Raw genomic sequence first — 14,511 nt, 5'->3', positions numbered from 1 at the left:
AGTAGTTTAACACTGGGAAGTGCCATGACACTCGGCGTGGGTTGTTTTTTTTTTTTGCAGAGGAGCGTAACAGCTCTTCACCGTCTGTGTCGTGGTCTACGAAAAAGAACAACATTGTCAGTCTGTTGACATTGGTCCTGTCCACGGGCCAGACTTTCCTGGGAATGTTTTATTCTCTCCAAACAATGGAGCGCTCCCTTCCAGAGCAGCGAGCCTTGCCTCCACGCAGCCGTCGCGCAGCCGGGCTGTAACCCACTCCTGCTGCAGCCGAAAATGAAAATTACGTCCTGAAAAGTCCTGAGCTTTGGCTGGGGCTGAAGTGCAGCTGGAGGCCGTGCAGACTTGGGCTTGGGCACCACCGCCTCGATCGCACCGGGGCAGCCAGACAAGGAACAGAAAATAGAGGCAGAGTAGAGAGTGCTACTTCAGGAAAACTACCCTTTTTTTGTTGTTTTCCTTTTTTTTTTTTCTTTTTTTTTTTTTCTTTACCCCTTAATCATACTTGATTCTTGGAAGGAGAGAGTAAAATCTCTTTGACATTATTTTCATTGTTTCCCCGCGGTTGCAGCTGGTGCCAGGTCTGCTCGAGCTTCTCCTGGCCGGTAACCTGGACTCAAGTGTCCGTACTCATGCTAACTCCAGCGCGTTGAGGGTTAAAAATCCCAACCACTAACTTTTCTTTAACCAAAAAAGCCCCCAAATAAAACCCATTGTGCTATTCAAGGTTAAGCTTCCTTAAATATAAAACTAGATTCCTGGGTGATTTTTTTTTTATTTTTTTTTTAAATCAGCAATCTTAATAGTGGTTCCTCACTATAATATTTCCAACTCCATCTGAAATCATTTAAATCCTCCCCTTAATAACATGCACTTTATTGTAATATACAGATTCTTTGGCTTCCTACCAGCCTTAGCTTAAGGCACCAATGAAACTCGTTGCCGCAGGGGGCCATGGATTCAAGAGGGGCTCGCATCTACTGTATATTTTGTTTTGTATGTTTTCCAATGGCTCTAATTATTGCAGGTGGTAGAATTTAACTGGCGGTGTTGTTGCTAAAGAAAATAGGCATAAAGTGTATACTGTTTTGCAGAGTGGCTATCAAATATATAGAAAAGAGAAAATCAAATGAATTGTTAAACTGCTCTATAGTAAGTGATTTTATTGATTTAATGCAAATGCTTATGAAAACGATCTTCCATTTATATCAATTATGTATGGGCAAAAATTAATTTATTCCTCCGGTCACCTGTTTGGCTAACTGACTCAGCAGGACACACTTTCCCCCTCCTGTTGTATCCCAGCCCGCAAAAGAATAAACATTCAGAAAACTGGAATTTTAAAGTTTCCATGTGCAAAACAACAAAAAAGCCCCGACAGGAGTTACTGCCAACTGCTGAAAAAGCAGAGAGCGAGCTGGGGAGGGTGAGCAAGACTCTCTCGTCCTAGGCAAGACTGTAAAATACAACGGCTCTGATTTTGCCAATCCCTTAACCATGTGGCGGCACATTTATATGTACCGGATCATCTGCGGCATCTGAATAAAATCAGGGAAGCAAAATTCTGCATATAAACATTTTGGCTAAGTGCCTTAACTCAGTCTTCTTATCTGGGGTTTCCACAAGATGCCACCTTGCATAACAATGCCGAGCGTACGCTTGCCCAGTGCACATTTTCGGTAGCCTTCCGTGCTCTCTGCCGCAGCGTATATTGTTTTTAATTCTGCCTCCTCCTGCTTTTTATTGCCCCATGCCTCGCCACGAAGAATACTGCTGAAAGCTTTTGTTGTCTTTTTAAAAAAATAAAAATAAAAAATAGTATTTAATTTCAGCAGAAGGGGTGGGCTGCAGGAAACCAGAATTTAGCAAAATGTATCACAGTAGCCCGGGTAATAAAAGAAGAAAGTTAAGATTCAGTGTGCAAACAAATGCCAAGTGGTCAGTAGAGCCTCTCTTTTGCGCCTAGCCCTGGTGTTGGAAAAGCAGCCCCGAGTGCAAACAAAAGTACTTTGTGTCTCAAAACCCAGGAGCAGTTCCCGACGTGCGCGCTGCTCACGGGCTGCTGAGCTTTGCTGGGCGAAGGTGCCAGGCAGGGGGCTGGAGAGCGTCAGCTCCGAGCCTGGCTCCGGCGTGTGCCACCGCGCCCTCGTCCCTCGTGCTGCTTCACCGGCTTCGGTATCGTTTCGGGAGGAAAACAGGCTTTGAGTCCCATATTTGTGCAGCAACTTTTTCAAATAGCATCGGTTGTTGTGGGATTGTAACCCTACTTGGAGCATAAAGCCCAAACGCGGATTGAGCTGGGGCTTCTCGAAGGAAAACAAAATCCTGGAGAGTAAGCGAAAGCCTCGTGCATGCGCTGTAAAATGAAATACGTCGGATGTGGGTTTTGAATGTTGACTCAATATTTTACATTTCTAATAGCCACCTTTGTGGCTACCTTTGTGCCATCGGAAACGTGAAACTTCCTGCCAAAATCTGGTGTCCAGAATATAACAGCAGTGTGCCTCTTACCCGGTAGCCTATCTGCTGTCACTGCTTTCAGCTTTGTTAAAGATAGCCCCAAAAATGAATATTTAAAACAAAATTGCAGAAGTAAGAGTAAATTATTTCATTGGATTTCATTGTAGAAATTTTTTTAAAATTACAAATATAAAGGAGAGGAAACAGGCTTTGGACACATGGAGAAGCATACAAATTTTTAGCAGAGCTTCATTTATTTTAAATAGAAATATCAGGATTTAAGCATTTTTTCGCTAATTTTCGGAATATTTATATTCTGAAATTTATCAATATTTGTTTTGTGAGTACATTTTTTTACATGTAGTTTTTAATTTATACAAGATTGCCCTCTAAGCTTCTGAATGATACCTAATGCATACAGTCAGCAGGTAAAAAAAAAAAAAATTTGAATATTTAAAATAGGCATTTTCTTTATAGTGCTCTGCGGTAATTAAAATCTTCATTTGCTTAAAAGCAAGGAACCTTTTTAAAGCAATAAATTAGCATTGCTTGACCCAAGGTCACTAGTAGTACTGCTTCTTCCAGCGCTATTAATACCTCAAAGAAAAAGAAGGGGTGGTGTTATCACTCTGTTGCAATAGAAGTAAGATTTTCAATTTAATCACAGTTAAGTGTCATGACCTTTTGATCTTGCATTGACTTCTCACTGAAATGTGGTCAAATTTCAGACAGCTAATTCTAAACTCTGCAAAGTCAAGGTGAAGTCAGAAAATAGGTTCGCCACGAATGGAGGTGTTTTTGATGCAATAGCAAGTGGTTTTGTTTCCTAAGTTTTGTTTCACTGCAAAAAAACTTTTTTTTATGGGCTCAATAAATTACAAAACAATTTCTGGAGAAAAAAAAAAAAAAGAGAGAACTTTTTTTTTCCTATTTTCATGAATTGCAAAAACAGTAATTTGAATTTGATGGGTTTATATTTTTTTTTTATTTATATATATTTTTTTCTCCCATAGGTAGAATCATTTTTTCCAGTTCTTAGTGTTAGAAATAATTAAGAAGGAAGACAGTATTTGTCTAAAGCTTCTACTAAGAATAATTTTCAAAGTGAAGAGCAATCATCTTAACATAGAGTTAATAGTGTGTAAAAAAAAAAAAAAAAAAAAAAAGCAAAACATTCATATTTACTCACATCCTTTTACAGGTCATTTTATTATTTCAGGCAAATATATTGTGTTGGTTGGAGACTGTTAGCTGGGAGTTTGTGGGACCCATTATTTGTACAAGTTCTAAAGCAGTTCGTCGAGTGTCTGATCTCGTTTATAGCACTGCAAATCAGGGTAATACCGTTCATTTCAGTGGTCTTGGAGCACCGTAACCACTGCGAAAGTATGGCAAAAATCATCTCTTCTATCAGTTTTGCAGATTTTGTTTCAGAACTGTGTAGACAACAATCTCCACGACTTTGTAGTGTTGCTTAGTTACCTTTATATGCAAGCTTCAAAATCTGTTTTGAGACTTTACTATGTGTTGGATTAAGGCTCTGGCTTGTATACAACATAGAGGCTGCATTATAAAAAACATGTAGGAGAGTAGTTTAAATATGCCTTCTCTAAAAAGAAGGATTCTCAAAGCTTAATTTATTCAAGCACACACACCAAGCACTCTGTGTAGTGCCGTAAACAAGATTCCCTTTTTTTTTTCTAGCAAAAAATCTTACCTAGGCACGGGACTTTTGCATTATCATGTCCTGGTGCAACATTCTTGTCCTTAGTTTGTACTCTCAGCCTTTTGAGGAAGTCTGGCGCCTCTGATCTATTTTCCACAGCAGACCCTGTAATTTTTGGCTGTATTTTATGTTTTTCAGATTCAAGTCAATCTGAAAGTCCCAGCCAGCCAAGTGAAGCTGATATTAAGGACCAGCCAGAAAATGGTAAGTTCTTACCTGCTGCTCCTGCTTTGGGATATTAAAACAGCCCATATTTATTAAGAATTTTTCCTATGTCTAATATAAAAGGATTATTCAGAATAATTGACATGGGATAGGTGCAGATAGGTTGTGTACTCTCCTCATAGTTCAAATGCTGCTTTTTCACTAATCTAAGTAGCATTTGTTTCTCCAGTCCTGGAGAGAGACATTTTTTTCCTTTAAAAATCATTTTAATTAGGGAGATGCCATTAAAGAGCCTGCTGTATGCAACCCTTATCCTTATTCCTCCGTAGCAAAGGCTTTCAGTCCCTGGGCCGTGAGTCATGACCCCCTAGGGGTGTGTACTTCATCGCTTTCATTTTTATCTATGTGCTTTTAACTTCATTTTGTTTATTGATGCTCTCACATGACACACTGAAGTACCTAACTTTCGGTACGTGGCCAGCCATCATTTTAGAGTGTAGGATCTCAAGACAGTCCCATGAAACAAAATGGTTGCTTTGAAATATGTTTCCGCAGACCCATTCTCTGCTGCAGAAACCTGCCAAGCAAAACTGAGCAGCAACACTCCAAACGTTGCAGTTTCAGGGCAGGACTGCACACCTATGAACATACCAGCTGCTCGGGCAGGTACCCACTGCAGGAATGATACAGGTGCCACCAGCATCGTCTGTATTATTTATGAGTGTGCTTTAAAGGCTGTGGATACTAGGGGTAAGCAGCACAGGGAGGCTCGAGGATAGCTTGTTGCGCCGTTTTCTCTGTGTGTTTGCAGGAGTAGGGCTTCAGGTTGTAGGTGCTCAATCTTATTTGGAGGTAGCAGTGGGATTGTGGATTTGGGGAACACTAATATTCTGTGAATGGGGACAGCTTAAAATTAGAAGCAATTGCTTCTACTGAATTGATGGCTTCCATTGTAAAATAACATGAAAAAAGTAATAATAGCAAATTTATGTAGGGAATGTATGTGAAGGGATAGGCATATGTGTGAGGGAACAGCTTCTTGTTCTTTTTATGTTTAAGTGAGGTAGAACTCAACAGGTTCTGTTCACCCGTAGGCAACTGAGGTTTTCGTTACTACTTCTTGTAGCTAGGACTTAGAAGTAACGTCTCTCAAAGTGAAACTGAGCTAAGCAACTATTATTTGTAGTTTTTCCTGACTTTTATTTGTAAACAGATTTTATATATATATATATATATATAAATATATATATATATATATATATGTAAGACTTATATGTAGGAGGGAAATCCAGTGTACTGGAGTGCACTGCTTATACACAGAAAATAAGAACTTTGGTGAATGATTTGGGTCTCTGAAACCTGTCACCATTCGGGGGACATTTAAATCCACCTATTGTGGAACTATTTTATCTGTAATAATAGAGATGTGACTGCCCTTTCACAGAGCAACTATCTGCTTTTGCCTCAAATCTTCACAGAGCATCCCTACAGCTGTGTGAGTGGTGAGTGTGTGTTTTGAGGACTTTATTAGTAACCGGCCAAGCTGCGAGCTGAAATGAGGTTGAAGGGCTGCGTTCAGATCGGGGCTGCATTTGGATCGGGGTTTAAGTGGCAGATAGAATTCACAGAAGAAGAGGTTGAGGTACATGAACACTTAAAAACATGAGTGTGTATTATAGGGCACAGGGCCCGCTGGGCTGGTAAGATTTTGGCTTCGGGGGATTCCTGTATTTTCCTCCCACTGAAATCTGAAAGGTTTCATGTTTTGATGGGTTTCGTACTGCTCATCTCCAAGTATACCATCTTAAAACATTTTTGTTGTTTTTGAAAGACAGTGCCTAATTTCTCTTATCAATCTTGTTCACAGAAATTCTAATTTGTAGCCAAAGGATTGCGAGGTTAAGAGAAGAACTGACTAAACTGTGATTTTTGTTCTGCCAATTCTTGGATTTTTTTTCTGTGTGGAATATGTTGCCTATGTTTATTAAATCATATTTTAATTTAGAATGTATTAGGCACCAAGCATGTTATTATTTCATGTTTAGATAATATTCTTTCACAGCTATTAAACCACAGTTCTTCTTACCCTGCAGTTTCTCAGTCTTAAGGAAGCTCGTTACTCAACAACCACCACGAAAAGCAGCAATGTCAGTGTTTAATAATGTAAAATCTGTAAAAGCCTAGTGAAATGAAATATCTCTGATTTGGAGCCTGAGTCTTCCTTGTAAAACAAGCTTTTAGTGAATTCTTGGAACTTCGCTGGTGACCTGTTAAGGGTACTTTTTTTTAATAAACAGGAAAAAGATTTTTCTTTTTCTCATTTTTACTAAAGGGTATTTTTTCCCACCACAGCAGAATCCTCCTAACTAATTACGCACCTTTTGCAGTGCCTGTGTGGGAGATTTTCTTTACAAATGCATCTAATGCAGGCTGTTGGCCCTAAAGGGGCTGCTCCCCCTGGGCAGACGCTGAGCTCATTCTCAGCACACACAGCCCCCAGCTTGCAGTGTACCCAGCCTGTAGATCAACACAGATCTGCAGCTCTTATCTACTGAACGTGAGGATGAAAGCAAAACTGCAGGCTTTAGAAAATGAAAAACTGCACGCACAGAAACGGACACAATAAATCATATTAACTGCGTTGTTCTACACTTGCTGTAGACCCACTTCCACAGGGCCTGATCCAACTCCCTCTGGAGTTGATGGGAGTCTCGTAATTGATTTTACTGAGAGTGGGAATGAGCCCACACAGGGAGGATTTTTATTTTTTATTTATTTATTTATTTTTAAATCAAAGAAAAATAGCATTATGAATAATCTCATTCCCACTGATGCTAACAGCAGAATGACCAGATTGAGGGCAGGTTTGGAATCACTTTGTGTGTGTTTCTGTGAGGCACAAAGAAGCATATCGATTAAGTACTACCTTTTACATGCATGCATTCCTTCATTTTAAAAAAATAAATCTTTAAAGGCCTTGTGAGGGTTATACAGCCTCTCTACTTGCCTGTTAATATCCTTTCTGTTCCACTCCATAAATTCTAGAGCTATTTATTATACACATATATTTTGCATACCTTGAGTAATGTAGGTTCAAAAGGGTCAACTATACAGCCCTGAAAAAGAAGGCCTCCTACTACAGATTTTAATTTATCATTTTAATTTGTATGTGTTATTTAGAAAAACCTGCATGTCTAACCTTCATTCAAGTGAAGTTCATGGGGAAAAAAAGCTTTTATTTTTTAGAGCCACCCCTCTTCTCTAGTGGGCTTTACAGTCGCATTTTATGGAGCAGAATCATCTCGGAGAGAGAAGATGGTGACATCTTCTGCTCTCAGTGGTGGCTCTAACACAAACTCAAACCTGTACTTCAGCCTTCATTAAGCCAGAATAGTTTTCAGGCACTTACCTGACCTCTACTGCAAAAATTTACAGAAATAGTAAGAACTTTATTTTTTCAAAAGAGAGAAAGAGAGAATCCAGCATGCTGGCCATGAAAGGCAAGCATGCAGGCAAGACGAGGCTTATTCATGCTTGGTCCATGGTCGAGATGTCTTGTCCTAGAACCAGGGAGGAAGCTAACCTGTGAGCAGACAGTGTGCATGGTGCTGCTGTCCCCTCGGTCCTTTACCAAGGGAAAGAGCTTCTAAGGGAGAGAAAGAAAACCCAGAACCCAGAACGTGTCTGTTTGTTACGTGGGTGAGGAAATTTGCAGGAGGGATGTTGAAAGAAGCACGCAACTTCATTTGAAAGGCAGGAGCGTGTTCAGATGTCCTGATATTTTGCTCAAATGAGTGTGCTTTTTTTTTTTTTTTTTTTTCTTCTGACCAGCTGGGTGGAACACCCGCGTGGAAAATTCCCCACTTTTGTAGTTGCCTAATGGTATGTAAAAGCTTCATTTCAGTTGGCACCGCAAAGCGATTTTGCAATTCACCCAATCAAAAAAAAAAAAAAAAAAAAAAAAAGATTATTGATTTTAAGAACTTGTTAAACGCGCTGGTTTGGTGTTGATTTTTATAAACAAACTAGTTTTCAGCGAACTGAGGGTGACAAAATGGCTAGGCTGATGTAGTGAAGGGACTGCGTGCCTGGGGATCAGCAACAACTGAATTCCAGGCTCAGCACTGCCGTGGACTCTCTCTAGGGCTTTTATTCTTTCTTTCAGTCATGGAAACGGCTATCGGATAGGTTTTCTTTTTGTAAATGGGATTATTTTAAACTTTTGCAGGAAAACTTTTCAGTCTTTTTTGTCTGCAAAGCAGGGATGGTTGTGATGCTAGCTTTCGGAGATTCACCGAGTATTACAAGCCAAATCCTGCTCTGCTCTGGCAGGAGTTTAACTCCGGAGAAAGGCAGAGCACAGCCTGGTTAATAACGCTGGTGCAGGGCCGTGAGAGTGCTGCCAGCCCTCCACCGGGCGAGGTGTGTGCTTGACGTGGTAGCACTAGAGGATCCCTGACTGCAGCGTGCAGGTAGGGGCGAAGCGTGCTGCGTAAAGCCGGGGAACGTCGTGTCACTTCTGCAGACACCTGATGGCTCCCGAGCTTGTGTTCCCGCGATTCAATCACTCAGGTCGGTGGCACACCACTTTAATTGCAGATCAGCGACTTCTTTTTAAAGAAGTTGGTAAATTCTCCCGTTTCAAGTGAGCGAGACAGCAGTCATTATTACAGCTGATTACAAGCGTGTGCCAAATTCACTGCTCAAACAAATTATACAGAGGGAGAGGCATTTATCTGAAAAATAAAAATGTTTAATGTCCAAACCGAATGCTTTTTACTTTTAATGTATTCTTACTGCTTTGAGCTGCAAGTACCTTAACAGCACTGCAGGAAATGAAAGGCACATTGTTCTTTGTAACATTAAAAAAAAAAAAAAGAAAAACAATGATGTACCGTAACTCACAGAACTCGTTTTTCAGCCCTGCAGTAATTACACCGGACTTGTAAATATCATCCGTGAATTCTTCGCTTAAGTAGGGCCGGACTGGGGCATAAAACCTTACCAAAAAAAAAAAAAAAGAAGAAGAAGAAAAAAAAGTTTTAAGTATATGCTTACTTTTCCATGCCTAAAAGCATAAAGGAAGAAATTCTGGTCCTCAAGCTCTGGGGGAAGGCAGGTTCCCTCCTTCCCTGGCACAGCCGGTCGTGGCAGGCGTAACGCAGCTCAGGCTGCAGGGAAGAGGGGGCTACACGTGCAAAAGCAAAAAACGCAAAAAAATGCAAAAGCAACTTGTGGGACTTCTTCTCTGCTTTAATTACCTCTTTTCAGAGTCCAGCCCCTTTCCGTGTGCTCTCTGTCAGGCCCCAGGCCTGGTGTTCTGGTTCTGTGCAGGGAGAGGGCTTCTGCCAGGGCACGTGGAGCCCGTCCGGCCCCAGGGCTGGGCTCTCCATGCAAAACCGTGCAAAGTTGCTGTTCAAACCATCCTCTCAAGCTGCCACGGGCAGAAAACACAAGTATTCTTTGTGGTTACCCCAACCACTCATCTGCATTATAAGTTAAATGGTAGCTGAGAGACCTCCAATTCCTTCTACAGCCACATGTGTAGCTAGGAAGAGCTTGCTGCCTTCCAAGGCCATGCATTCCCTGGTCTCGGGCCATGCATCACCCCGATCCCCTCTAGCCCATGTGGAGCTTAGCTCCCCCTTTTTTCAAGTGTTGCAAAACTCGAGGTTTCTGTAGCTCATCTGTCCTCATGCCAGCCCCCAAATTTCCACCTGTGTAGGGCTGGGGCTCGAGCGGTTTGCTGAGCACAGGGTGCTGAAGCTGGTCCTGTTAGAAGTGCGTTGTCTCAGGTGGCTTGCATCCCTGAAGCACCTCATTTGCAGCAGGTAGCTCAGCCTCGCAGAGAAAGTTTTCCCCCAGTTACAGCTGCAAACAGGGTAGTGAAGGAATGGCAGCCTTTATTAGCGCTCTCCTTCATAGGATCATTTGCATCCGAATCTTATAAATGCAGGAAGACTCTCCTCTCTTGTTTACAGAGCAACACTGGAGAGTTATCACAGCCTGAGGGACTAATCTAAAATTAACTTTGCTTCAGAAAAAAAGCTTTAAAAAAAAAAAAAAAAGCCCTTAGCATTTTCAATAAGGAATCTCATAGCTGGCGACGGAGTCAGAGCTTCTGGTGATGTCAGCTTGTTTGCACCTTTGTAACATGCCAGGGCCAAATTCTGAGTGGATTTGCACCCTTGGAGATCACGGTGCCTGCCGGGAACAGCGGTGGGGAACTTTGTCCGGGCTCGAAAGCCCTGGCCGAGCAGGGGAGCCTCGGTGGGATTGGTTTCTCCTGCCTTGCTGCGGGCTGGACGGGGGCAGCCGTTCGCTCCGGCCGCTCACGCCAGCCGACGGAGGTCTGGTTAGGTCCAACCTGTATTTCGTCACCCCGGGGAGATACTGCGGGCAGGCAGGCGGTTCCGAGCGCCGGCATTTCCCTAGGAAACAAAAGCAGATACGCCTGGTTATAAAACCACCTGATGTGTGGTTTAGGCTTGCATCCTTTTCATCCTGTTTCTTTACAGATAGACTTCCAACAAGAACTGGAAATATAGTGTTATAATAGCCTAGGACTGAAACTTCGCTGCATTCAGCTGTGTTTTCCAGCTAGTTTCGTGACTTTCGGGGACAGGCATCTGAATAATTAGGAAAGAAAACACCGTTTTTTTCGCTGCGTTGCCATATTTTCATTGAGATTCGCGCTCAGAGTCAAGCGATTTTGTGGCCCAGATTGTCAGGCGCTGCTTCTGGATTTGCAGGATTCAGCGGGTGCTCGGCTGGGCTCAGGCTCGAGCCTGCTTATCAGTAGCTGGCACTCTCTTGAGGGGACCCTGTGATGGCAACAGCGAGGGGTGTTGACTGTCAATCGGGCGAGATAGGCGGTAGTCAGCCGGGGTCAGTGCTGAAGCCTCTGCTGGGGCCGAGCGGAGAGGCTCCTCGTCAGTGACCCGCAAGGTCTGAGGCTCGGGGATTGACAGAGGACTTCAGTTTTCACTGCTGCTAACCATTAACCTCCGCAGGCAAAGCATTCCCACAAAAAAATTCATCCAAGGCGAGTATGACAGGAAATATTCAAAGCATGAAATGAATGCTTATAGCATGACAAAGCAGTGCTTGAAAGACATGAAACGTTCATTACGCTTGGAGTGGCTGAATGCTGCAAAGGAAAGGAGGAATAGAAATGTGGCTAGGGTATATGTTTTTATTTCAACATATGTGTGTACAGGAAAGAGGCAATGAACCTTTCCAGTGGATAAGGTGCATAAATACAGCTGCAATTATTCTAAGTCGTTTCAAAATATATTTATACTCCGTTGCTCTGTTCCATTCCTTTCCGCGTATATTTATCCACGAGATAACAGCAAGGGCCACGGAGAGGGCAGCGTGGTGGAAGCGGGCTGGCCAGGAGCCCCTCCTGGGGAGCTCCGGTGCCTTTCCCCTCCCGGCTCTGCAGGGCCGAGGAGATTTGTGCCAGCAGCAGCTCCGCGCCCGGCACCCCGCGCTACGGCTACGCGCGGTCCCAAAGCCGAGCGCTGCCCCCGGGCTGGCTTCAGCCTGTCCTCCTGGGGCGGCCGGAGCTGCGAGCAAGCTCCAGTTTTCACTACAGCTGGTTTTTTCATCCGTCTTCTGGAGAGACTTGCTGTTTAATTAGCAGCTGAGAGCGGCGTTGGGTCGGGGTAATTGCTACCGCCTGAGCGGACCGCAGGCTGAAGGGTGCTTTTGAATTCCACGCTTGCCCACCAAGAAGCCGGGCACTTAGGGGAAGAAGTTTATTTGTGGTGTGGGCCTCGCTTTAATTTTCTGTCCAGTAGAGAGGGGAGTTTATTAGTGGGAAGAGACAGAGCGTGCGATGCCAAGGCCTAACTAGCAAAACAAAACCCCAAACCTATCTATTTGTCTTTCGATGTAAGAATTTCCTAATGCCTGTAATGTAAGACAAAGGGAAAATTTTACTTGCAGGAAAATTGCCTTCCACAATAACCAAGAAAAAAAACATAAAACGCCCACACCAGAGCAGCATGATCCAAAATGTGAACTTTTTACGCCTCCCCAACCTTCTAGGTTAGGCTTCCAACCAAGTGATCTTTTATTATCAACATGATATACCCTTGACATAATTTGGCGCAGTAAAGCTTCTTCGGCTGAACTCGTGATTTCATTTACTAGATCTGATGAAAGTTCTGTGAACCACGGTAAAATGTGATAATTAGTAGTTTAATTCTTTTAGGGTGTGCGTATTAATTGAAAAGGCTTGAACTATAAATACAGGGCCTGTGGATAAAAGCACACTCTGAAATCAGTCGCTTATCCGAAGTATTCATTACTTGACATTTATTTAGGTAGCGTCTCTTTGCAGCAGTGCCAGTCGGCTGCTGGAGTGAGCGGGAGCCCTGCGATCAGGGATCACAGCCCCAAATCCACCGCTTGCGGCTGCTCTCCCGACATCGGAAGGGCTCCCTGGCCAAAATTTTACCCTCTGTGGTCAAACCACTGGATGTTAAAAACGTGTGCTTGGAGCTGTTAGCAAGTTAGCACGGGGCTGGCTCCTTCTCCTTGAAATTTGCAGAAGGGGCCGAGTGTGGTGTCGGGCATCCAGCCCGCTGCGTCCTCGCCCAAGGGTGGGTGTCTTGCTGGGGCTCAGCAAGGGCCAGCCTGGCACTTGGTGACAAACTGTGCCTTCCTTCCTTCCTACACACTTACCTTCATCATAGCCGGGACCATCAGCACCTCCCGGAGGCCCCTGCTGCTGCAGGCACAGCTGAGTTCATGCAGCCGTGAATGTCAGCGTGGCACGGGGCCGCAAAACGAGAGCTGCGATAAGTGATCGTGCTTTCTCGCTCCGGTGTTCTTTGTTCTGACTTCCTGACCAAAGCAGGAGGCATTCTATTGACTCTAGGCCTTTCCAAACACATATATTCGCTATGAAAATGCACGTCATTATTTCACACCTTCCTCTGGTTTCTGCGTGCGGTGCAATGCCTGGATGAATCATACCTGTTTTTAAGGTAGTGTGATTTTCCCTCATAAAGATCCTGACATTTGTGCTCATATATGGTTTGTGCACTCACAAAAAAATCTGCATGCATACACTACAGATTCACGGGTTATTCAGGTGGTTTCCAAGTAGCCTTAATTCTGTTAATCTTAAGTTGTCTACGCAAGCAAAGACATCCAGGTGAAGAGCAACAAACTGCTACAAAAGTGAGGCTGTAAGCTGTGTTGCTGCAAGCTGGATCATTGTTTTTGTCACGGGGGGGCACTTCTGTGCGACTCCTCTGTAGCTAATCAGATACCACTTTTTAATTGCAGATGCTACTTTTTAATTGCACTATTTGCTAGATAGGAAGTGGAGAGAAAGTTTAGGGTGACCCTGACAGAGCTGCGAGAATAAAATCCCCTCCGAAGCCTGGCGGTAGTGCAACTGAAATGGAAAAATACCAGCTCCGTTTCTTGGAAAGTGAGAAGGAGACTTTTATTTGCAATGGTTCACAAATATTTTCCCAGGAGCAACGTAGTGAGTATGGCAAAAGGGGGGGCAGGAGGAAGGTGAGGTGAGCGAGCCACACTTGTAACCATACTCCTTTAATTCTGCTATTGTGATCTGCACACAAAGGGCACTGCAAGTTGTTTACAGCACTTCGTGTTATTCATTTCTGCTTTTTTTTTTTTTTTTCTTTTTCCGTCAGTGCCGTATCTTCAGTTATACAACTTTTTTTTTCTGAGTTGTGATAGTGTCCGGATAGGTTTTGGTGAAGGGGTGTTAGGAAGGTGCCAGCTGATTAAATGTGCTGCTTATTATGTGCATTTCATGTCTGCTCTTACATTTTTTCGTTAACCACTGTTGCAACTGAAGAAAATGCTGAAGTTTGACAGTTGGGAGTTACTGCCGAGTATGTGCTGTAAACTATATCATCCCTCTGCCTTCTCCCCTTCTCCCCCTCCTGCTGAAACCAAATGATTTATAAAATGCCTTCACATTCTTGAGTGAGTTCACACTATCACCTCCAGGCACTGCAATGAGGAGTCTTAGGAGTGGATGGGAAGCACAGATCTGATAGCTGGTATTTTTCTCTGAAAAGGAAAAAAAAAAAAGCTGATTAAATTTAAAGGAGAAAAGTTTCCTGCTGTGCCCCGGAGTAAATCTGTAGTCAGCAAAGCACTTTTTAGTA

The 14,511-nt window shown here is 43.2% G+C and overlaps 1 protein-coding gene across 10 annotated transcripts in view; it reads left to right on the top strand.

Annotated features, from left to right (window-relative positions):
• The window catches only part of NFIA (nuclear factor I A), a 248,632-nt gene that overhangs the window by 130,108 nt on the left and 104,013 nt on the right, over nucleotides 1–14,511 (top strand). For 9 of the 10 annotated variants that reach the window (XM_084291332.1, XM_084291336.1, XM_084291340.1 and 6 more), the window contains exon 3: nucleotides 4,322–4,387. The exons of the other annotated variant lie outside the window; for it this stretch is intronic. In XM_084291332.1, the coding sequence (XP_084147458.1) occupies nucleotides 4,322–4,387 (66 nt within the window). The remainder of the gene's footprint in view (nucleotides 1–4,321; nucleotides 4,388–14,511) is intronic. 10 annotated transcript variants of the gene reach the window in all.

The sequence above is a fragment of the Netta rufina genome, assembly GCF_964035555.1.
Source record: "Netta rufina genome assembly, chromosome: 8".
Classification (NCBI taxonomy): Eukaryota; Metazoa; Chordata; class Aves; order Anseriformes; family Anatidae; genus Netta; species Netta rufina.
This window is presented reverse-complemented; position numbering and strand designations above follow the sequence as displayed.